The sequence below is a fragment of the Cervus elaphus genome, chromosome 14 (genome assembly GCF_910594005.1).
Source record: "Cervus elaphus chromosome 14, mCerEla1.1, whole genome shotgun sequence".
Taxonomy (NCBI): domain Eukaryota; kingdom Metazoa; phylum Chordata; class Mammalia; order Artiodactyla; family Cervidae; genus Cervus; species Cervus elaphus.
In genome coordinates, this window is record NC_057828.1 from 34524336 (window position 1) to 34549311 (window position 24976).

Consider the following 24976-nt stretch of genomic DNA (forward strand, 5'->3'; position numbering starts at 1 on the left):
TTTGGAACCCTGAAAACTATTCTTTGGTCTCAATCCTTGGGTTTTATGAGGTTGCCAGCTCTAAACTGGATGCCTCTGGTGAAGGGATAAGATGAGAGTGAATATTCAAGAAAGTACTTTGGAAACCCTTGTATGTACAAAGCTAAGTCATGGTTATTCATTGCCTGTCACTGCCCCAAACGAAACAACTCAAACGTTGTGTCCTATTGAAGGTGGGTATACCAATGATGAAAATGAAGCTACTTGGCCATAAACTCAAAAAGTTGAACTCAAGATCATTTTCTCTTCCTTGCCTCTCCTCATTGGGCATCCACTCCACCTGCTAGCAGAGTCGGCCAGTTACAAATGTCCTTCCACCCCTCCATTGAAGAGACTGCACTCTAACCAAGAGATTATAAATACATTTGAAACAGTGACATCCTTGTGTGTTATTTTGTGGAAATTACACAAACCCTTCTCTCTTTTCTTTTCTCATTAATTTGTTATTTAATATTTATCTATTTTTTTTTTTAAGTTAACAACTTTGGTTTCTTGGTTTAATTGAATCTATTCCAGTTAAAATCCTATTTCTCATTAACTTTACAGGAAAATAATCAGGCTTCACATGATACAAACTTAACTTGTGTAAAATTTACGGCTTTGGTAAAACAGGTTGTGAAGAGTATATGAACTAAAAATGTGTGAGAAAAATGTGAACTAAAAATGTGTGACTGCTGTGTATGTCAAGAGTTCTGGAGAGGAGTGCAATTATTCCATGTTATGGATTTTTGTCAAATACTAGATATCTGTTCACCAGAACACTTCCCATATTGTGTTTCCTGCAGCTGACTCCACAAGCCTCTTCTGTCTCACGTCACATCCCAGTGCCATGCTTCACATTTTCTTCTTATTGGGAGACACTCTGAGGATGTCTCGTCTTTCTGAGTAAAGATGACTGTAGGTGAAATACATACCTACAAAGAGCATCATGAGATATATTTTCAGCACATATGGGAAATAGATGGATAAGTCAAAGGGCATCTTTGTGGAGTAAGTGCCAAATGATTCGAAATAAGGCAGCGACTGATAGATGGTAAATGCTTCAGCGAGAACACACAGAGGATAAATTGGCATCCACAGTGTTTGACTGAACCATGTCAAGACAGCATAGGATATTCCAATGACTGACAACATGCTATAAGTGTACCTAACCATATCCAATAGATTCCAAAAGATGAATAAAACACACACCACGTATTTCTCTTGGACTTCTTCTTGACTGGTGATCACCAAAAAGAGGACAATTATTCTCTCTGTGAGCTGCAGAAACCTGGGCTGCAGCCAGGCGGGCAGCGCCCCGGGTCCCATGGGCCGCCGCCACCGAGTCCTCCAACGCCGTCCCTAATATTTATCTATTTTTGATTGATGATTGTTTTACAATACTGGTTTGATTTCTGTCATACATCATAAAACCTCCTTTCTTGATGTAAATATGTTTTTCTTTACATCACACCTATTAAAATTAGTCCTTTTACAAGGTATTTGTATTTATTTCTTTTATCTAAATTGCTTCCAAGTTTAGACTTTTCTTTCTTTTGTTTGTTTTGGTGACTCTTTGTGACCCTATGAAATTCTCCAGGCAAGAACACTGGAGTGGGTAGCCTTTCCCTTCTCCAGGGTATCTTCCCAACCCAGGGATCGAGCCCAGGTCTCCCGCATTGCAGGTGGATTCTTTACCAGCTGAACCACCAGGGAAACCCAAGAATACTGGAGTGGGTAGCCTATCCCTTCTCCAGTGAATCTTCCCGACCCAGGAATTGGACTGGGGTCTCCTGCATTGTAGGCAGATTTTTTTTTTTTTTACCAACTGAGCTATCAGGGAAACCCTTTGTTTTGGTCGCACCCTGCAGATTGCAGGATCTTAGTGCCCTGACAAGGGATTGAACCAGGGCTCCTGGCAGTGGAAACACCAACTCCCAAACACTGGACCACCAGGGAATTCCCTAGATTTTTTTTTTTTAATGCCTGATAGGATTTTCTAATAGTAATTCAGAAAATTATTTATTATATTTTATATTTGACTGCTGGGTCTTTGTTGCTGCAGTGAGCAGGGACTACTCTTCATTGTGGTAAGCGGGCTTCTCATTGCAGTGGCTTCTCTTGTTGTGGAGCACGGGACTTACGTGCATGGGCTTCAGTTGTTGCGGCACACAGCTTAGTTGCTCCAGGGCATGTGGAATTTTCCCAGACCAGGGAGTAAACCCCTGGGCCCTGAATTGGCAGGTGGATTCTTAATTACTAGACCATCAGGGAAGTCCTACAGTAATTTTTTTCTTTTTCTATAGTAATTTAAAAATTTATTGACTTGGCCATGCCAGGTCTTAGTTGTGGCACATGTGATCTTTGATCTTCACTGTGGCACACAGGCTCTTTAGCTGAGGCATGTGAATCTAGTTCCCTGACCACGGATCGACCTCAGGCCCCCTGCATTGGCAGCATGGAGTCTTAGCCACTGGACCACCAGGAAAGTCCCTATACTTTTGTTTCTAACTTTTCCTTCTCCTTTTCTTTATATCACCTGTCAACCTCAAAAATAAAAGTCAGCTATTTTATCAGCAAAATGGGTTTATTTGGGAATAGCAGAGAATTACAATTCAGCTATGGTGAATCATGGGTAAGTCTAGAGAACAAAGAGGGTTTTGCTTTTGTTAGGTTTTAGAAGGAAATTGCTAGAGCTGTTTTGAACAAACATTCACTGGAGAAGAGCCAGAGTTGGAGGCTGTGGCAGTTTCTCATTGGATGCAAGTGGGAGTTAATGCATTTTTTCTGGGTGAGGGAGGGATTTTCTTTTCTTTTTTAAGAGCAGGAGATAGGGATTAAGAACTGCCTTGCAATGCAGGGGATGTGGTTTCGATCCCTGGTAGGGCAACTAAGATCCCACATGCCTTGGAACAACTAAGCATGATCACCACAACTAAAGAGCACACACCACAACTTGACATAATGAAGATCTTGTGTGCTGCAGTTAAGACTTGACATGCCCACAAAAATAAACAAATAATTTTTTTTTAAAAAAAGCAGGAGATAAAATTGCTCTGTGAAAAATGTCTTCCCTTATACCAGAAAAAAATTAACCTTCTTTTTTTCTTTCTTGCTGCTGGTTATGCAGATTGCAACAAGTGGCAGGTGGGTGAGAGCTCCCTCTTTAAGGCTTTCTGACTCCATTGAAGATGACGGTTCCTTTCTTTTCATACTTCCCCCTTTGGTCACCATCTTCCTTTGAGAGCATGCTTGACCAAGAGTCAGGTTTTCCAGATCTAGAGGTTTTGGTCCTTGGTTCCAGGGGGGAGCTTTCTTGATGGCTGTGCCCCATGTCGGAGGGAAAGTGCAGACTGGAAATCATTGAGACCACATTTGAGGAACAAAGAAAAGTAGGAGGGATAACTATCAGGCATTTCCCATCTAAAGTCTATATCTTATCAAGGCCATAAACACTGGAGATCATCTTGAACTGGTAGGCTATTACCACCCTAGCAAACTTGGGTCTACTCACCCATGCACAATAAAGCTAATCTACTGACATCAGATTGTGGTGGAGGAAAGTGTAGTGCTTATTGCAGGGCACAAAACAAGGAGTCCAGGCAGCTAGTGCTTAAAAGACCCGAACTTCCTGATGGCTTTCAGGGAAAGGTCTTTAAAGATAAGCTGAGGGAGGGGAGTTGTGGGGTGCATGCTCAGCTCATGGAAATTCTTCAGACTGGTTGGTGGTAAGCTAATTGGGAGTCAATATCATCAGTCTTTTGGTTCCCAGCTGGCTTGGTTTCTATGCACTTATGAGCAGCATATAGCTAACTTCCTCCACTTGGAGGGGATTTCATTAGCTGCAGAACAACTCAAAGGGATATAGCTCAGAATATTAGCTAAAGCCCTTGAGGAGGAGCTAAAGATCCTTGACTTTATGGCTAAACTGTTATTATTTTGTTTCTCACTTCTCTGATTAAATTTATTCTTTGGAACTTAGAGAAGGCAAGTGGAGGACATGCAAGAGTGAGATCTACCCCAGAAGGCCTCATAAGGTCCTGCTCAGTTACACTGGGTATACGTCATTCTTACAAAGGTTTAACGAGCACAAAAATAATTATGCAAAGCAGAGTTAAAAGTAATATAAGTTCAGTTTGTATTATGGTTCTAAACCAGGAGCCCAAATTTAAAGGTAACACTAAATAGGTTTAAAACAAACAAAAAAAACCCTAGGGATCATCAGGTGAAATTTATTGTAACCAATGAGCTAGTTTCCTGATCTTTTATGACTGAGTTTTTAATCTCTCCAGAGGCATTTAACTATGTGTAACAGGTAGTATTTGCTACTGAAAAAAATGCCTTCTTGTTCAGCAAGTAGGTAATGAGGGAATATGCAATTTTCCAAAACTACTTTAGCTAATGAGTCAGGTGATTGTTGCTGGGCTGCTATGCTTTGGCTGTGGAATTGACTAGCTCTCCTAATGTTAGGGAGTGTGAATCATGCTTTCATTGGAACTTATTCTGACCCAGAGGAGAAAGTCTCTCCCTATGGAGGCAGACTCAGAGTCAAGTAGGCTTCTTTTAAGAGGTGAAAGAATGGGAAGCTTCAAATGTTTTACCCTGCAGCTGATGTCAAGTGATTGATGAGTGAAATTAGCAATAGTGCTTGGGACAAGTGAAAAATGTGTTACAGGATGGACGAAAGGGTCACCACTATTGTGAATAGATTGATTTCTCTAGGGGCAAACCCAATAATTAGGTAAGTTTCCCCCTTTTGTAGTAGATTGAAAATGTGGATAAGAGTATTGTCTTTCCAAGAGGAGGGAGAGGATAAGGCAATAATAATAGAGGAAAAAGTTACACAAGCCTGGTTCAGTCATCTTGGGAAAAAAGATGCGTCCTTCAGCTGTTATCTACTTCAGTTCCTGGTCAGTTTGATTCAGTGGTCTTCAGAGCTTGTTACAGGATGGGATGCCAGGTAGGGTCTTCTTTAGCTGTGAGATGGTTTATTGTTGTTTAGTCGCTAAGTCGTGTTGGACTCTTGCAACCCCAAGGACTGTAGCCTGCCAGGCTCCTCTGTCCACTGGATTTCCCAGGCAGAAATACTGGAGTGGGTTGCCATTTCCTTGTAAGATGTTTACCCAAGGTTCAAAACACCCAAGGCGTTTTGGCGCATCTGGGTAGTGAGGAGGACCTTTGTGTCCAAGGAAATTCACAAATTTTATTCTTATTGATTCCAAACCAGAAGTGTTGGAAAAAGTTGGAAATGTTAATTTGGAGACTTGTAATCAGATATTTGAGGAAACAAGAAGACTTTAGGATCTAGTCCAGCTTATAGGTATATAACAAAACTTGAAAGAAAATTAACAGGACAAGAATCTAATATCTACAAAGGTGCAAACATAATTTCTCTCTCCATAACTTTCTCCCTTTTATCAAAAAAATCATAGTAAAACTAACTTGTTTGTATTATATTTGGCCTGATTATTTACATAAATGTAGCAAGAATAGTGATTGACCATATAAATTCTTTTTAAGATTACTGTGCTGGAACCTTACAAGCAAGGTGCTAGGCTTAGTTTTTCCAAGCAATTCCTTAAAATTGGTCATATCTGAGTCTATGTAACTCTCTCTCAAATATGACATTCCAGTCAAAGCCTTGGCAATGTAGTTAATATTTCCTGTTGTATACTGTTATAAGAACAGGTTCTCACTGAATTCATGTAAATAACTAACTGTACTGTCAGGAAAAGAATATTTAAGAGTTCCCAAATTCTGAAGGGATCAGGTAGGAAAAGATGAATATTTCATCTTTGTTTACAACTAGTTTAAGTGACAGATGCTTAAGAGAAAAATTTCCTTAAATACGGAAAAGTAAAAATTAGGGGATTAGCATATGAAGTCATAAAGATTATAATCATCCTCTAAAAGACTTCATTCAGGAAAAGCAGAACATTAGGGAACCAGCATAAAAAAATCATATGAATTATAGTCATCCTCATTTGTTCATTCAGTCTCCTGTAATTCTTGTTGATCTTGGGTTAGAGGCTTTATGAATCAATCAATTTCCATTAAAGCTTTGTAAGTTTTTACCTAGTTCAGTGTTATGATCTTAAAGTTCTCAGAAATCTGCATTCTAATTATTTGCGGCGGCGGGGGGGGGGGGGGGGACTTTTCCACGATTCTCCTTGAAGATGAAGCATTTTTATAGGAATATTTTTGCGAAGCATCAGAGTAAAACTAACTCTCTACGGTGACAAAAGAAATGTCCGTTTTTAGAGGTCCAATAAGAGCTCATTATAATAGAATGGACAAGGGAATTTGTTAAGTTCTATGACATGCATTTTAAGATAATAACTAGAATTATGAATGGTGCATGTGTGTGTGTGCTAAGTTTCTTCAGCTGTGTCCGACGCTTTGTGATCCTATGGACTGTGGCCCACCAGGCTCCTCTGTCCATGGGATTCTCCAGGCAAGGATACTGAGGTGAGTTACTGTGTCCTCCTCCAGGGAATCTTCCCAACCGAGGGTTAGAACCTGTGTCTCTTATGTCTCCTGCACTGGCAGGCAAGTTCTTTATCACTAGTACCACCTGGGAATGGTGACTGGTAATAATACACCAGATATATCAGATTTCGAGGAATGTTATATTTATGAAGCATTTATAACACATACCTATATAGATGCAATATAAAGAAGGCTTAGTATTATTCACTTGACAATGCTTCCCATGTAATTTCCCAAATAAGTCCAATTAGTTTAATATCTCCCTTTTTATAAACAGAGAGAACAGATCCTCTGAGATGCTCCACGGGCCCTCCAAAAAAATCCCAGTTAGTTCAAGGTCAAAAAGACTTCAATTATAGCTTGATTTGGGGGAAGTTTTTTAAAAATATCAAAAATTTTGGACGTGACTAAATTGGATCACAGATGATCGTAAAATAATATTTAACTATTCATTTAACTAAAGTGACAAAAAGATTTCAAAGGTTAGAGCATTGTTACGGGGGCAAAGGAGGAAACTGCCTTCCATTTTTTAAAAGCAAGAGATAAAATTCCTATGTGAAAAATGTCTTCCCTTATCCCAGAAGGAAAGTAATATTCTTATCTTCCTTCTTCCTTGTTAGGCAATCTGCTCGGAGTGGTACCCGCATGAGAGCTTTCCCCTTTGGGGCTTCCTGATTCCGTTTAAAATGAGCTTTAGTTTTATAGTATGCTTGGGAATCTAATAACTTCCCTGGTGGTTCAGACGGTAAAGCGTCTGCCTACAATGCAGGAGATCCGGGTTCAATCCCTGGGTGGGGAAGATCTTCTGGAGAAGGAAATGGCAACCCACTCCATTACGCTTGCCAGGAAAATCCCATGGGAGAAGTCTGGTAGGCTACAGTCCATGGAGTCGCAAAGAGTCGGACACGACTAAGCGACTTTATTTACTTACTTCTGGAAATCTAATGGCAACTGAAACACTAAACACTGCAAAGAGGACCTGGGCTCTGAACTGACCATCTAGGTATCAATTCACTCCTCACTAGAGGTAGTTAACTAACTTTTAAATCCTGTAAAATAAGGATAAGATAGTATTACTTACCTCATATGGTTGTTACTGTATTCTGGCATACACTATAATGACATCGGCATTTAATTCTAATAAGAAGGTATAGGACTATACGTATTCTGTAGATTTTCAGGCCCAATGACCTCTACATTACTGCTTTACATTCGAGTTTGCCCTTTTTTGATGCCCGTTCGCGTCTGTTCTTACTTTCAGACCTTTACTTTCCAATTCTAAACTATAGTATGTTCCAATTTCATCCCATTTGTATTTTGAAGTTCCACCCTTCGTATTTTGTATACACTCTCATTCCTTAATAAAAGCAAATTAAGAAACAACTTAAAAACAAACATTTTTCACAAACTGAAACGTGCAGATGGCAGACACCAAATCACCGGAACACACCACTTCGACCAGAGCGCTGCCGGGAGTTGTAGTCTGACGCACTGGCACGTACCTCCCCGCCTCTCCAGTTTGAAAAGCCCGAGAAAGGGCTGGTGGGCGGGGCGCTGAGGTTGAAGCGCGCTCGAAGCCCCGCCCCCGCCCTTTCCGTTCCGCGTTCGCACTGGAGGGGCGCGCCCGGCCGCGGAAGGGGCGTGGCTTTTTTCTGGGGCGGTGCTGCCGAGGCCGGCGTGCGCGGGGAGGTCCTGGTGCCCCTCGGAGAGGGCGGTGGGAGCGCGGGGCGGGCCTGGCGGGAGGGTGGCGACCCGGCAGGCGGGGCGGGGGCGGGCTGGCTCTGGCTCCTTCTTCCTCCGCATGTGGCTGGCGGCCGCAGAGCAGTTCAGTTCGCGCACTCCCAGCTACCCGCGTCCCCTTCGGGCTCTCCTCGTGTCTCCGGAGCCATGGCGTTTGCCGAGACCAACCCGGCGGCATCCTCCTTGCCCAACGGCGACTGCGGCCGCCCCAGGGCGCGGCCTGGAGGGAACCGGGTGACGGTGGTGCTCGGCGCGCAGTGGGGCGACGAAGGCAAGGGGAAGGTGGTGGATCTGCTGGCGCAGGACGCCGACATCGTGTGCCGCTGCCAGGTGAGGCGGCAGGGCTCTGACGGGAAGCCGGCCCCTGAGCTCGGGCCCAGGACTCGCATCCACCGTCCGAAAGAAGGTGTCACCTTGAGGTTCTTTCCTCTTACTATGAGCTGCGGCGACGTGGAGAAATGGCGGGAGGTCGGAGACCCCTGACCTGGGTCTCGGGCTGAGGGCTCATGATGGCTCAGGAGGAAAATGCGGCTTGACTCTGGGAGCCTTTGAGATGCGCGATGCCTGGGGAGTTGCAGTGTTCGGTCTGAGGACCAGTGCTCAAACCCAGGATGGGCCGGGGTGGAGATGGGAGACCGTTCGAGTCTGAGGAGCTACAGTCCGAGGCCTGATGGCGACTCCGGGCAGAGACCCTAGGGGGCCGCAAAATCGTCCCCGTCATCACCCATCCACCCAGGGGATATCAAGTGGGCCGAAACGCCCAAAAATCCAGACTCGCCACTCCCCCACCTGCAGGCCCGAGCTTCCGAGCTTTGCCTCCTCGGGTCCACTTTGTTGACATGAGAACCCACCTCTGGGCTTTAGGGCGGTTTAATGGCCCCGTCTTTTACTGGGTACCCGGTATACTAAGGAAGGTTAATTTTACTTCTTGGTCCTAAAGGTAGGAATCCCAGCTCTTTTACGAGTGAGGCAAGTGAAAGGACACATGTGTCAAATCTAGTATTTAGAAATATTTACATTGTTAACGCTTACACCTAGAGTGAACTTTCGGGAAATGGAATGGTAATATACTTCCTACCGGGAGACACGTGGTTTTCAGTGTAAGCCGCCTTCCTATTTGTCGTTTGCTTTGAAGCAGCCTAGAGGCTAGGCCTTTCTAAAGGCTCATAGGTAACTGTTACGAATTTCAAAATTCGAAATAGTTGAGCAATAAGCCCTTTCAGAACGAATGGTAATATAATGTCTGAAGTTAACTGCTGTTTAGGTTGCAAGAATGTTTCTTCTTCATGAACTGTGTACATGACATAATATAATAATGCTGTGTGCATTCTAACAAGTTCGTAGGCCTGCTTGATTAGAAGTGTTCTACCTAAAACTGAGTACCATTTTGGCAGGCAGAAAAAAGTAATCATAGGTACATCAAAAGTTAAATGGGAAAATCTTGTTTTTTGCATTAGGAAATCCATCCTGCCTGTTTTCTGGGCTAAGATAGCTGTTGCACCAGTTGCTTCTTAGTATTACCAGCACCACTTCTCTTCCAGTCTTCTTTTCTTCCACCTCTCTGGCTACACACACAGGTTACTTCATGACGCTCCTGAAGGTGTTGCCTCACACTGCTGTAGAAGCTGCTTCAGAAGACTGACCATCACCTTCCTTTTCTCTTAAGATTCTATATTGCTGTGCTGTGGCAAAGTCTGGGAATACCTAACTCTTTCTGGGCGGGAGGAGAGGTTGAGACCCCTTTATCTACTTCACTGTCATTTCTGATATCTTTGTTATACAGAAATGGTTGTGGTTTAGTTGCTAAGTCCTGTCCGACTGTTTCAAACCCATGGACCGTAGCCCACTAGGCTCCTTTGTCCATGGGATTCTCCAGGCAAGAATACTCCAGTGGGTCGCCATTTCCTTCTCCAGAGGATCTTCCCAACCCAAGAATCGAACCCAGGTCTCCTGCACTGCAGACAAATTCTTTTATACAGAAACAGCTAACATAAATAACAGAATAAATATATTATAGGTTGTAAGTAGTTTGGGGGGATGTAACCATTTTGTGTTTATTCTAAAAGAGCCTCAATTTTAATAATCACTTTGAAAAGAAGTAGAACTCGCTTGTTGGTTGGAGAGGGATTACCATGTTACTGTAAAAAGTAGTCTTGAAGGAAGTCATAGGCTGATCTGATCTGATGCCCTTGGAAAGTCTGGAGAGAAGTGATTGAGAAGGAGCCAAGTTTGGCTTTAGAATGTTAGCTGAAGATAGAGGAGAAACGTGTGAGCAGACTTGTTAAGCAGACTTGACTCACCTGTAAAATTTTGACTTACTACCTTCCTTATATAATTTTAAAAATGTATATTCTTCTAGTGTTTAAGAACCCAAAGGATTCTTATGTCTTGTTAATGCCAGTAGATAAATAATGAATAGATTTAAGAATATCCATTGTGATTCACTTTGGTAACTGTATTATTTGGTCAGTCCCAGTAAGCTGACATCTCTTAGTGAAGTTCTCCTGACTTATAAAATTGACAGTTATGGATTGTTGAAATTCTTAAGAAGTATGTATAGAGAGCTGGGAAAGGTCAACTTTTGGAAGGACAATTTGGACTAGGCTTGCTCTGTTTGATGATTTAAGTTTTGTGTATTATTGAAAATAATATGCACTTTTTAGAGTTTAATCAGTATATTTTGTCATATTCATGCCATAAACTCAAAATTTTATAGTGTTTCTCCAGAAGTGGTATACTCACAATGCATCTCTAATGGAATCATAAAATAAGGAATTTCTCCCAATAAAAATACAGTTTTTAAAAGAAAAACTGACATTGCATTTAACTGTTTATTTTAAATATAAAATATCTTTTTGGAAAGAATACGTGCAAAGCTTGTGGCATATTCATCATCATTTTAGATTTGGGATTTATAGGAAGCTATAACTTGTCAGATACTTAAACTTTAGATCCTTAAATAAGTGTGTAGGACTTGCATGGAAGGATGACTTAATTCAATAGGTCTTGTAAGAAAAAGAGAAGAAGTAGTATAGGACCAATTTCTGGCATAGTTCATTCATCTAACAATCTCATAATAAATATCTATAGGGGACCACTTAGCCCCAGAGTTAGCTGACAAAGACAGGGCTTGTGCTCACAAGGTGTTTATAGTTAGTGGATAACTGTTACTTAGAAAAGTATTGCCAGGGTGGGGATGGAGAAGGGTGTTAGTGTGGGTTTTTCAAAAGGTTAAAATATGGAAATAGGAAGGCCCCTTCCTGGCAACAACACTAAAATAGTTTTATTAGAAGGTCTATTACTGTCCCCTCACCGCAATTCCCTCAAAGTAAATTAGGCTCTATTTTCTTTATTTCGTCGAATAGAAACTACAGAGATTTTGACTATCATACTTTATGTCAGGCCTGAAGCATAGGCTTGTTTATTGTTCTGGTGAAAGTAAAGCTTGGTAGTCTTGTCTATGACAGGCATGAGTTTAGTTGCCTGTGATGGGGTAGCTAGAACAGTATTTCCTTTCTTTGTGTTTTTCCTCAGGGTTTTAATGTTAATATAAAGAGGAAATACTAAGTAAAATTAATTATAAAGGGAAAGTATGTCCTGTCACATGCTGTATGTAAAGTTGGCCATAAAACTAAGCACAGTGAAAAAAATGTTTGTAGCTAGATTCAGGTATCTGTTGAAGGGTCTGAAACCAGTTATTAGCAAGTGATAAAGAAATGCAAAAGATGTACCAGCAGCAACTGAGACTTTCTCCTTGAAATACTCAGAAAGGTTGAGAGATAATTTAAAAGAAAATAACTTCCGTGTTTTTTTAATGCCTTGACCTTATACAGCTAAAATTATCTTCTAAACCACCTCCCATAATTTTGAAGCTGTTGGAGAATTAGCATTTAAGGTAAGCCATTCTTCCAGTTTTATAACAATTGCTGTTTCTTTGTCTCATGTCAGGATTGTTTTCTATATATGGTATTTTCCAAGATTGTACATAAGTGATTACCACTGTGTGTTGTACTTTGTTAAATCTTACTTTCTTGGATTATTGTGCTTTCCCTAATAGAATGCTTTCCAGGTGGCGCTAGTGGCAGGAACCCACCAGCCAATGCAGAGTCGGACACAACTGAAGTGATTTAGTACTATTAGAATGTAGGTTTCTCAGAAAGAGGACTCATTCCCTTTTTGTTTTCTTCCATAGCACCCAGTACTACATGAGGCAGTGTGTGCTTAGTCTCTCAGTTGTGTCCGACTCTTTGCGGCCCCATGGATTGTAGCCCGCTAGGCTCCTCTCTCCATGAGATTCTCCAGGCAAGAATACTGGAGTGAGTTGCCATGCCCTCCTCCAGGGGATCCTTTGCAAGCCTGGGATTGAACCCATGTCTCCTGCATTGCAGGCAGATTCTTTACAGTCAGCCACTAGGGAAGCCATATGAGGCAGAGAGGAAGTAAATACTCAACAAATATATATTGGGTGACCTGGATCACCCTTAGAAATTTCTTTGAATTCCGTAGGTTAGCCCTTTCCTGTATTATCTTAATACGTGCTCAGTCACTTCAGTCGTGTCTGACTGTGACCCTATGAGCAGTAGCCCACAAGGCTCCTCTGTTCATGGGATTCTCCAGGAAAGGATACTGGAGTGGGTTGCCATGCCCTCCTCTAAAGGATCTTCCCCACCCAGGGACTGAACCCACATCTCCTGTGTCTCCTGCATTGCAGGCGAATTCTTTGCCGCTGAGCCACTGGGGAAGCCTTATTATTTTTAATATATTCCTGGGCAATTTAATTGACCATTGATGTGAGCTTAATGTGGAATCCCCAGCGTTCCTTGGATTAACATTTGTTACATAGTATTTTTAGCTGGTATTAGTTTTTTGTGTTGTACTGTTATGTTCAAAGGCTTTACTCCTTTGATAATTTTTGTGCATTTCCTCAACAAATTTCAGTTGACTGCCATGTGTTCCTAGTAAATAGTTTTTCTTTGCTGAGGGCAGTAGATCTCAAAGTTTGGTCGATGAGGATGTCCCAAGTTGTTCACTGTTTAAGCTTAGAATAGATATTAGAATATCTGTTAGATATTAGAATAGATATTATCGCACTATCTTTATTTTTGAGGCATAAATTTTTAAATTATATGAAATTATCTTCAGTAGTCTGACCAATATTATTCTGTTTCTTTAATTTTGGTGAGAAAGGGTGGATTAGTTTGGTAGTTTTAAGTATCTTTAGGAAAAATTGTTGCCTAGAACAAATCTAGAGTGAACTTGTAAATTGATAATATACTTAATAGCTTACTTAACAGTAATTGGATACAAATCTACATATGTTTTGGGGACTAAATCAGTGTTGACACCAAAGATTAATGTGGATTAGCTACATAACAGTAAGTGAAGATTGGTGATGTTAGAGTACTTTTTATCAGTGGAAAAAGGGATGTTGAGGTATTCAGTATTGTCTGGGGAAAGCATTTGAAAAGAACAGTAAAGTGTGTATACACAGGGAACACAATGTTTTGTAATAACCTATAAGGGGAAAGAATCTGAAGAAAAAGTATATGTGTGTATAACGAATCACTTCACCGTCTACCTGAAACTAACACAACATTGTAAATCAACTATGTGTTGTTGTTCAGTTGCTAAGTTGTGTCCAACTCTTTGTGATCCCATGAACTGCAGCATGCCAGGCTTCCCTGTCCTTCACTATCTCCAGGAGTTTGCTTAAACTCACGTCCATTGAGTCGATGATGCCATCCAACCATCTCATCTTCTGTCACCCCCTACTCCTCGTGCCCTCAATCTTTCCCAGTATCAGGGTCTTTTCCAGTGAATCAGCTCTTAGCCTCAGGTGGCCAAAGTATTGGAGTGTTAGCTTCAGCATCAGTCCTTCCAATGAATATTCAGGGTTGAAGATTCCAGCTTGTGATTCATCCAGCCCAGCATTTTGCATGATGTACTCTGCATAGAAGTTAAGTAAACTGGGTGACAGTATACAGCCTTGATGTACTCCTTTCCCAATTTTGAACCAGTCCATTGTTCCATGTCCAGTTCTAACTGTTGCTTCTTGACTTGCATACAGATTTCTCAGGTGGCAGGTAAGGTGGTCTGGTATTCCCATCTCTTTAAGAATTTTCCACCGTTTGTTGTGTGCTTCAATTAAAAAAAACAAAAAGGACAGTTAAAAGAGGACAGTTCCCATGGCTACTCTGGCTCCAAGATGGAATGGTTCTTTACATTGAACCAACTTTTAATTATATTTAATTCAATGTAATAAACTTCCTTTTTAAACAATAGGAGGTCCCATGACATTTTTTAAAATGGGACTTTTGTCTGTATTATGTTTTGAAAACCCGTTTAAAGGAAGGGTTTTATTCATGAGAGAAAATTTTTTTGACTTGAAATCTGCAGTTCAGTGTCAGTGTTTTAAGAAAATATCTCCATAAATGTTTTAATGACTAGAGGAGTTTTTATCTGGCATTTATAAAGAGCTGCATAACATTGGTTTATGCATTTTTTCGTTGCATGTCTGATCCTCCTATCTATGACTGGTCATCTCTGACCCTTCTTAAGTGTGTATATTAGAGCACACACATGCACCTAGAATCTGGAGCTTCTTAATCAGGAATCTGAGATCCTCCAAGTCTATTCCTCTTTCCATTTTCCTCGTGAGTTGTTTTATAATGTAATTTAAGGTACAAAATGCAAGGTACCTGAGATTTTTGTCTTCCATGTGACACTTAGCTGTGTGTGAAACTGGAAGGTAAATGTAATACTGTAAGGTAAAGCAGATATCTTAAGCCTTTAAGAGATAACTTAGCAGTGCACTTGGATGTCTTTGCTAAAAAGAAATTCAGATACCCTGTATATGTTTTCCTATCTAGCGTGTCTGGTTACTGTTGAATAGTTTAATTTGATCAGCTTACTGCTGGTAACTTAAACCTGCTCTACTTTGGAATCACAAGCTAATTGCAGTTATTTGAGTGTTTTTATAAAAGAACAGTCATCCTTGTTTATAATTCCTTTATTGCTGCGGATTGCTGTGTTTTAGTTTTGGCAAATAGTGACATCAACAACGGGACACAGGCCGCAACAGTCTTTACCAAGAAAAACAGCACAGGTAATGAAGCACCAACTCAAAAAAACTATTAGGTTTCTGAGGAGCTTGAAGACTAGATACGAAGTGGGAACCCTTTTTTGGTTGCTAGAATAGTTCAAAGGCATGGATCTGAGGCATTGCTGCTCTCTGCTGCAATCCACAGTGTTTATTCTGACTTTTTTTTGATTGATGTTCATTTTGAGCTCTATGATTACAGTATAGTATTCATGTATTCAGAGGAACAAGGACAAAGAGAAGACACAGACTATTTTGGAGGCCAAACTAAGTGGCCTGAGTAATGCCTCTGGGCTATGTGCATGAAATTGTTAGCCCTTAGCACTCTTGCTATTAGATAGAAGAGAGACACTATTGTTTCAGGTTTGTAACTGACTGTTTTCCATCTCCTCTCACAGCAGAAACTCACTTAGTTGGAGTGATTTTGGAAAGAGGAAGACCTAGTAGCAAACTAAGTCAAGACTCAGGAGTCACTTTTTGCAGACTAGTGTCATTTCATTCCAGGCTAAGAAAAATTTTTTTCTTTTCCTTTCTTCTTTTCTTTCCTGTCCTGGACCTTCTTAGAAACTAACATATAACAGCATTTCCTGATCCAAACTTTTATTCTAGAGTTGGGCTTGATAGCCTCTGGTTCTGAGGAATTATGGAAAGAAAATTTAAAACACTTGTCTTCTGACTTTCTTAAGTTTAAAATCAAATTGGGAAAAAAGTATACATGAAAACAGTATAAAAGAGCTAAATATTTTTATTTTGAAATATACGATCTAAAACCCCAAGAAACAAACCAACCAGTGGAGCTCCAAAGTGGCTTCATAGTGTGGCAAGTCTCTGAGGAAAATCATAAGTCTATAATGCCTTTTATGATATTTAAGAGAACAGTTACAAAACAACTAAATAATATTATATTATCCCTGTGTCCTCCAGTACCATGTTTTAGAGGTTTATTTTTGACGGCATAGATACTAAAATTTAGAAATTAGTTTTTAATTGAAGAATAGTTGATTTACAGTATTAGTTTTAGGTGTACATAAGTTAATCTTATATTCAGTTATTACTAGTGCAGGATGTGAATTTAGAGAATGGGCTGTATACATACTATCTTGCAGTGACTTTGCTTTGTAAATAATTTGGATTCTTTACCAACAATGGTAAAGAGACTGTCTTAAGCAAAATGGAGCTATGTTTAAAGGAAGACCTATGTGGCTAAACCTTGGAGTGGCCTGGCCTTAGGCAGCTCCTTGGATCTCAGCAGGCAGAACTGGCCACCTTTCTCTTCAGGATACTCTGTTAGGTGATAGGCATCTCTTAACTCTCACAATCAAATTCCCGAGAGAAGCTTGATTGGCTCAGGCCTGGATCAGGTTTCCTCCTCTGGATCAATTACTGTGGCCAGAGGGGATGATTACACACTATGATTTATGACGTAAATGGTAAGGGGGAGGGGAGGCAGAGGGACTCAATGTACTGAAGGTATAACTGACCTTCAGTTCGTTTCACATGGGAGGATAAGAAATGAGGAAACAATTCAGGGTTATTCTCATTTGTAAGTTGTTTTCTAATACATTGTAGACCTTTGTTGCTTTTCTGGAGGGAAAATGTTTGGTGTTAAATCGGTTTTTATTGTTTTAACTATAATTAAAATAATGAGACTTAGCTGTGTTGGTTTTTAAACCCTAAATGTATACAAGAAACTTTGCTCTTCATCTTGGAGAACATAGAATTTTAGTTCTGCTCTCCCCCACCTCCATCATAATATTCTAATTTATTCCAGTGAGGTACAGTTTTTTTTTTGTCATTAAGAAGCTTGTTTAATATTTACATTCAATCTTGATGTAAGAATAATGGTCAAAGAAAATCAGTAAAATAAACACCAAATTAGAGGATGTTTTTGTGATTCTGGTGAGTGCTGAGTGGATGATTGGATTTTTTTCCTTTTACATATTCTTCACTTTAATATTGTTAATTTCCTTTTGTTTTGAAGAGGTGGTAGAATGGCTTTATTTTCAAAGAATTGTAGAGTTTTACTTTTCTAAAATTATCATTGTTGTTACTAACTCTTGTCCAACTGTTTTTGACCCTAAGCACACCAGGTTTCCCTGTCCTCCACTATCTCCCGGGGTTTGCTCAAGTTCATGTCCATTGAATCGGTGGTGCTATCTAACCATCTCATTAATTAGTCCATATCAAATAAGTACTAACAGTGTCTAGAACTTTATTGATCACTGTAGGGGAAGCAAAGAAGTATTGAGCCCTTGTATTTAAAGAGTTTATATTCATCATCTTATATCCCCACTGAATTTTACATTTGTTCTTGTTATATAATGTAAGAAAAATATATAAGGCATTATAAACTTATGTTTTTCCTCAAAGAGACTTGCCATGCAATATGCAGCCACTTTTGAGCCCCACTCATTTGTTTAATGGTGTTTTAGATGGTATATTTCAAAATTAAAAATGTTCAAAAGTGAAGACATCTGAGATTCATTAAGAAATATTTTCTCGATTGATATAGTTGATCTGCAAAACAGCATTAATTACTGTTCCACAGCTCCTTGTTTCTATAACAATTGAACATATTCTGTTTTTTTACTTAAGTAGTATAAAATATACAGCTGTGATATTTAGAAGTATTTGTTAAATGCTGCATGAATGAGTGGGATCATAAGTGTTATGGGAATTTAGCAAAGCAACAAGAGGTAGTTACATATAACTATTAATATAAATATGTGGTTAATGTTGTATCTGGGAGGATACTTTTCCAAATTTGCTTTGAGGCATCTGTTAAAAGTAGAACGAGAGATATATTTATCTTCCATCATTTATCTGGCCTTCCCAGCACTAGTTAGGAGAAACATGAAACATAATTAAACATATATGTCCTTGCTACTTATCTAGGTACATACTACAGAGAGTTGCCCATGTGAGAAGCTGTTCCATCGCAAATGTGGGAGTCTGCAGTTCAGAGTACAGTTGGCCCTCCATATCCATGGGTTCTGTATCCAAGGGTTCAACCAACTGTCAATCAAAGATAAATTGGAAAAAAAAAAAATCCAGAAAGTTCCAAAAAGCAAAACTTGAATTTGCTATGCTGGCCACTGTTTACATAGCATTTATGTTGTATTGGGTATTATAAGTAATCTGGAGATGATTTAAAGTATCCCTGAGGGTTTGCATAAGTTATATGCAAATGTTACACTATACAAGGGATTTAAACACTTGTGGATTTTGGTGTCCCTGGGGGTCCTGGCACCAATCTCCTGTGGATACAGAAGGAGGACTATATCTGCCCTGGTAATGTGATCATGGGTCTTGGTGGTTGGGTGAGACCGGCAATGATAGTTCTATTGAAACCTGTTTATTTTGCTGTCTGCTGCTAACGTGTGACCCCTCCTTGGACCTGTGTTTCAGAACAATTTCCTCAGCACCCAAGAAGAGTTTTGTATATTCCACACAATTTATGGGCTTCCCTGGTGGCTCAGATGGTAAAGAATCTGCCTGCAATGCGGGAGACCTGGGTTTGATACCTAGATTGGGAAGATCCCCTGGAGGAGGGCATGGCAGTCCACTCCAGTATTCTTGCCTGGAGAATCCACATGGACAGAGGAACTACAGTCCATGGGGTTGCAAAGAGTCAGACACGACTGAGGGACTAAGCACATTGCACACAAAATTTATACATATTGTAGGTTGGCATCCAAACAGGTAATTGAAATTTGAAGCTTCATCTGAGGCTTTTTGTGAAATGACCCTATACTAAAAGTTTTATAGTATATAGATTTGTCAAAAAATGCCTTGAGTAGCCCCATCTCATTTCACCTCAGGACTCTTCGGCACAGCAAGTGTTTGAAGATTAGAAGCTTTTACACCCCAACCCTCTTAGGGCACTAGTGACAAACTAACTAATACACACATTTTCTCCCTTAACTCCTCAGCAGGATAATTTAGGGTTATTCTTGGATATATTTAACCATATTTTCCTACGCAATCAATTTGTGGGATTTAAACCACATAGTAATCCTTAATAAGGCATTGGTTATTGAACAATCTTGGTTAATGTTTGAATGAGCAAGCTGTTCATGAAAGTGTGATTTCAAGCCTTTTGCAGCTGAACTTTTCCAGCTGAACCACCACGTGTGTAAACTTGGAAGAGCTCAAAGAATTAAACCAGTATATCACCCTGAAGTCATTTATCACCAGTCACAATGATATGTCTCAAACAAACGTATCAGCTACTATCTTTCCATCATTACGTCCTATCTTAGTAAGATATTATCTAAGAGAGTAGTAGGCTTTGTTATACACAAGAACAACTGAGTTAAAAATTATTTCTCCAAATGACTATATTAGTATATCTTTAAAAACAACTGTGTAAAAAAAATATGTAAAGAGACTTACTTTAAAAGTCTACGTCAAAATTACAAAGTGGTTTGTTTTATATTAAGCAAATGATGAATTAAAAAGAAAACTGGTTCTGCTTAAATAATAACACTTTATTGTTTCAAAGTCACCAGTACTTTATAACAGTTTAATATGAATTCATTAAATTTAGTGTTTTATAACAATTTAGAGTAAATAGTTATAATAACAAATTAACATTTTCCTAAGATTTGAAGAAATTTTAATGAGTTTTCATACTCTGAAAATATTTTTCCTGAAACTTGGGGGAAGTTTCCTAAATCACAAAAAGTTGTGATAAAAAGGCTAATACTGGTATGAGGGATAGAATGATAGAAAAGCCATAAAAACCAAGTAAGAATTTTCCTGTGGGTTATTTAAGAAAGACTAAGATCAATATGTTCTTTTTTTTTTCCAGTATATTCTTTAGTTTATGTAATATATGTTTTAGGATTCTGTCAGAGTTGGTGATAAACTTGCCAAGGGTAAAATAATAAAGTATGTACCAGGAAGTATATTGCAACATTGTTAATAAAGACAAAAGGTTGGAAATAACCCAAATGCCTTTCTGTGGGACCAGTTTAATAAATTTATGTGTCCTAGGTTTTTCTCTTTGCAGGGTTATAGAATGAGCTTCAAGGTTTGTTAAGTAGAAAAGCAATTTGCCCAGGTCTGTATCTTTGCTACTGTTTGCATAGGTGGAATATGCAAATATGTGTGTGTATATGCAGAATTACTCAGGGAAGGACACAGAAAGCTGGTGGTAACAGCAGCCTTGTAGCAGTGAAGGGGAGAGCAGTCATGGGAAGGCTTCACTTTTTACTGTGCGTCCTTCCGTGCCTTTTGTATCCATATGCAGATGTTGCCTACAAATAAGTAAATAGTAAAAAAAAAAAAAAAAAAAAAAATTCACCTGTTCCTTTGACGTATCAAGTGAAGGAGGTATTGCTTAAATCCCTGCTTCTGTCTTCCTGTGTCTTGTCACCTACCTATTATCTGGTAGACTACAGGCTACCACTGCCAAGTCTTTTTTTTTTCTTTTAAACATACATGACATAACTCTAGTCTTTAAGCAAGGAACCCTTTGTACAATGCAAAACACTGTAAATAAGTATTTGCTTTGTTGAAGATTTTTAAGCAGGACCTATCTTTCTGGCATTTTTGTGAGTTCATGATGACGGTAAAAGTACGTAATTTTGGTAGCCTTGTGATCAAGTTAAACCAGTCATGTCCTGCAGAGTTGTTGTTAAACTTTTCATTTGTTCAGATATATTCCTAGTTTGTTGTTTATTTTTAAATTATTGTTAGTGTTCTGTAGACATTTGAACATAATCAAATTGATTTGTGTCTTTTCCTCATGCTTTTTAAACTTAGAAATTAGAAAAATTGTCTGGTCACTTAATACTGTCTCATTTGTACCTGATTTTTATAATTCAGTTTCACATTTTGTTTCATAGAGTAGAAGTTTCACCATGGATTTGTACTGTGATGCTCAGCTTTAGAATTTCCTTGACCCAGTGTGTTACTTTAGCCAGAGACAAGCAGATTCAAGGAATTGGTCACTAACCAAGCTCACAAGGCTGATTTTAAAATTTAAAAGTTAGTCTTCAGGATAGCTAATAGTTAAGGGAATTGCTTGGGAGATATCCTAGTTGATAAACCCATATAAGAATAATAATTTTAGGTCACAGAGTTGCCTGTCACACTTTTAGGACAATGAGAATTGTGTGAATATTTCTATCAAGTTAGGATAGATTACTTTTTCAATTTTAAGGATATTTTAAAGATCAGTGTCATGGATAATTAAGTAGATTGCTACATGTTCCACATAGTGCCAGAAACAGAATAACAAGCTAATTGTTCCCTGTACTTTTTTCATTTTTTTCTCTCTTTTTAAGACGGGATATGTCTTCCAGAAATCTGAATCCCCCAATTTCTAGATCCCATTAGGAATAATCATTAAAGTAGGGAGAGGAGAGAGGATGACCAGACTGTTGGGAGCCTCGAGAGAACAAGTATTCATGGCCAGTACTGGGGTTGCCTCAAGGACCGTCATTTTAGATCATTAATTCACTTTGGAAGGAGTTATATTGCTTGCCATATTCATTGTTAGGTTTAGTTTTCCCAATCTTGTATTTCAGGGAGGAAATAATGCTGGCCATACAGTTGTTGTAGATTCTGTGGAGTATGACTTTCACCTTTTACCCAGTGGAATAATTAACCCGAATGTTACTGCATTCATTGGTAAGTATGTAAACTGAACTTAGGGATTTTCTTCCCCCAGTTGATAATAGTGTTTATTTTTCATTAAACTTATTTAATCTCTAATCAAATGATTTATTGATTGCTTATTAATCCTGACAATGGTACCTCCTGGAGTATACCTGACTTTGACTGTTTAACACATCTTTTAGCCCTAATACTTTTTGGAATGATTACTTTGCATTTATTTCTTATTGGCATTCTTAACTGTGTAGCAAAGTGTTGGATCATCAAATCAGGTTTCCAAGCACTATGAAGCATAGTAAGAAAAGCGAGAAGTCTATGTTTCATGGATGGATTCTGAATGCTTTTAACATAAGATGCAATCTGACATTTTCTCTTCTAGTCTTTTATCTTTAAAAATGCTAATCACAATCCAGTAACTTGATTTTATGGCCACTGATTGGTTTGAGTTCCCAAGTTGAAACACTGTGATCTGGTTCAGTTTGCCTAAAACTATATAACTGGTTCCTTTCAAAATAACAGTTTCACTTCATTTCAAAGAAATTTCAAAGTTTATTGAGTGTAGTTTTAAGTGTTTTATATTATGTGTATTATGTTCTACTGTGTATTTACATTTTACTACTATTTAAGACTTGGAGTCATTTCTGTGGTAACTCTCTGGTAAATTAGAATGTTCTACTAATCAAAGTGTATCACTCTTTTACTATTCTAGATAAGGGTTATTGTAAATGTCTTTGTTTAAATATCATTATGTATTACAAATATAGATGTTCAAAGTTGGGATTTGTTTATTTGTGTGTATGTGTGTTTTTTTTTTTTAAGGAAATGGTGTGGTGATTCATCTACCTGGATTGTTTGAGGAAGCAGAAAAAAATGTTCAAAAAGGAAAAGGTATGAAAGAATGAGTCTGCTTTGTCTGGTAACCAGCTATTTGTGGTGTTTTTTTTTTTTTTTTGGAAGAGTGGGTAAAGTTTTAAAGGGACTCTCATTCCAGAAAAAAACTTCACATTTTTATCTTCTACTTTAAAATTGCAGGTTATTGTAGGACATAATTTTTATGTCATAATTTTTATTTATTTTAATTTTTATTAAATTTTATTCATTATAATCAGTGTTCTAAACAAAAGACAAGCATAGCAAGTTCATTGTGTAAGTCTTGATTTTTTTACACATTGGTTGTCTGCAAACCTTATCTTTAGGTAGCTAGAATTACTATATGTTGGTGGCAGGACTCTAGGAAGTTCCCAAGCTCATCTTGTCACTTGTGCTTGCTAGCATCCTCTTCTGCACAAACCAAAATTAGCTTAAGGCAGTTTCAGGAAGTCACTGTAGCCCATTTTGTACACCATTAGCCTCATTTCCTAGAGGATCTGGAAGTCCCTTGGTTACCACAACCCAGGACAAAATAGGGTTGTTTAGATCCCTCCCTCCAAGTGAAGGAGACACTTCTTTGCAGTGTATCCACTTCCAGGTTTAAAAAATAACTTGATTTCCTGCCTTCTCTAATCTTTTCTGGAGTTTTGGAAGTCTATTTACATTCAATTTGGCTGCCTTTCTAGGGTTTGAGGGGACTGTGACAATACAAATAAAACATAATTGAGAAAAATCATTAGTAATTTGAGTAATAATGAGTAATTTCCCCTTAACTCATATTTAATTTACTAAGTCCTATTAAATTTTTAAAGTTTATCTTTCATGCATAAAAATAGCAGTCCATCCATCCTTAAGTGTTCCTGACAACTAAATCTGACTTAAGAGAATCCTGTCTTGCTTCTGTCTCTAGTCTTCGCTGAAATGTTACCTGTTTGTTGTGTCTGCTTTCTTTAATTGGTCAGGTTGAGGTTCCCATGCTACTCTCCATTGTTCTTCATCCCCCTTACAGTTTTGCCCTACTCTTTTTCCTTCTGCCCTACCTAACCTAGCTGACTCCACCTTGCTGAATTTCTTTGTAATATTTACTTTATAATAATGCCTAAGCTAACTTTAGAATACATATGTGTTTACATGTCAACAACTATGGGGGGGGCTTAATGTCATCTTTATAAGGAATATTTTTAAGACAAATCTTTGAATATTGTCAAAAGTAATTTTTTAATATTCAAGTACTAATTTTGAAAATTAGTATCTGGTGGCTTATCCTTAGAATACATATAACCCAAGGTTCTGTCTTTAAAGAAAAATATTTAAATTCATTTATTTATTCATTCAACAGTGATTTTCTTTGAACATTGGATGCCAGACCCAGTGCTATGAAAACTCATGACCTCTACTCTCAAGCATTCCCACTTAAATGGGAAGATACATAGATCTTCTTATAATTCAGTGTGATAAGTGCAGTAATTGATAGTACTTTGGAAGAATAGTGAGAGCATTTTATTATTTTGTTTAATCACATTTTTTGTAATTGTCTTGGGAAAGGGCACCATTCCCAAAATTAATTCCCTCTTCTCAAAATTCTCCCCATGCTCTGCTCCTCACTCCCCACTGCTGACAAAATAATATTTTGTACCATTTGTGTTTTTGGATGCTTAAAAGTATTTTATGTGGCTATGGCTGGCTTGAATTTGGAGCAGCTTAGAGCAAAACATTTAGAAAGATAGAATTTGTGAATGAGTTTATATAATGATAGATGAGAAAGTTCTTGTTAAACATATTTCCTATGCAGAAGAAAAGATACTAAAATGATTACTTCAGTGAAAAACACTTTTAAACATTGTATTTCTAAGGAAATTAAGATTTAAAAATTATTATACAAATGTTCAATTAAGCATGTCTATTCTTCCTTTCCTTCTAGGTCTGGAAGGCTGGGAGAAAAGGCTTATCATATCTGACAGAGCTCATATTGGTAAGGGGGATATGGTGCATTTATATATAACCATGTTTTTATCAGAAACATATGAAAGTGTTTAATAGATGATTTGATCTTTAATTTTATTGAAAACTAAGTAGGATGAATTGTTAACAATTGAGTTCAAGTACATGAAATATTATTAATTTTTTTCTTCTGTT

General features: G+C 38.5%; 1 protein-coding gene and 1 long non-coding RNA gene across 2 annotated transcripts in view; one reads left to right on the forward strand and one right to left on the reverse strand.

Moving 5' to 3' along the window:
* Positions 1-522: 522 nt before the first annotated feature.
* Positions 523-1309, reverse strand: LOC122708240. The gene is made up of 2 exons (XR_006345070.1): positions 1231-1309; positions 523-1186 (listed from the first exon to the last, which is right to left on the reverse strand). It is a non-coding gene; the product is annotated as an uncharacterized LOC122708240 (long non-coding RNA).
* A 6873-nt stretch (positions 1310-8182) lies between these two features.
* ADSS2 (adenylosuccinate synthase 2) overlaps positions 8183-24976 on the forward strand; it is a 32329-nt gene continuing 15535 nt past the window's right edge. Inside the window, exons 1-4 of the mRNA XM_043923804.1 lie at positions 8183-8577; positions 21883-21985; positions 22790-22858; positions 24762-24812. Of these exons, the coding sequence (XP_043779739.1) occupies positions 8395-8577; positions 21883-21985; positions 22790-22858; positions 24762-24812 (406 nt within the window). The 5' untranslated portion in view covers positions 8183-8394. The remainder of the gene's footprint in view (positions 8578-21882; positions 21986-22789; positions 22859-24761; positions 24813-24976) is intronic.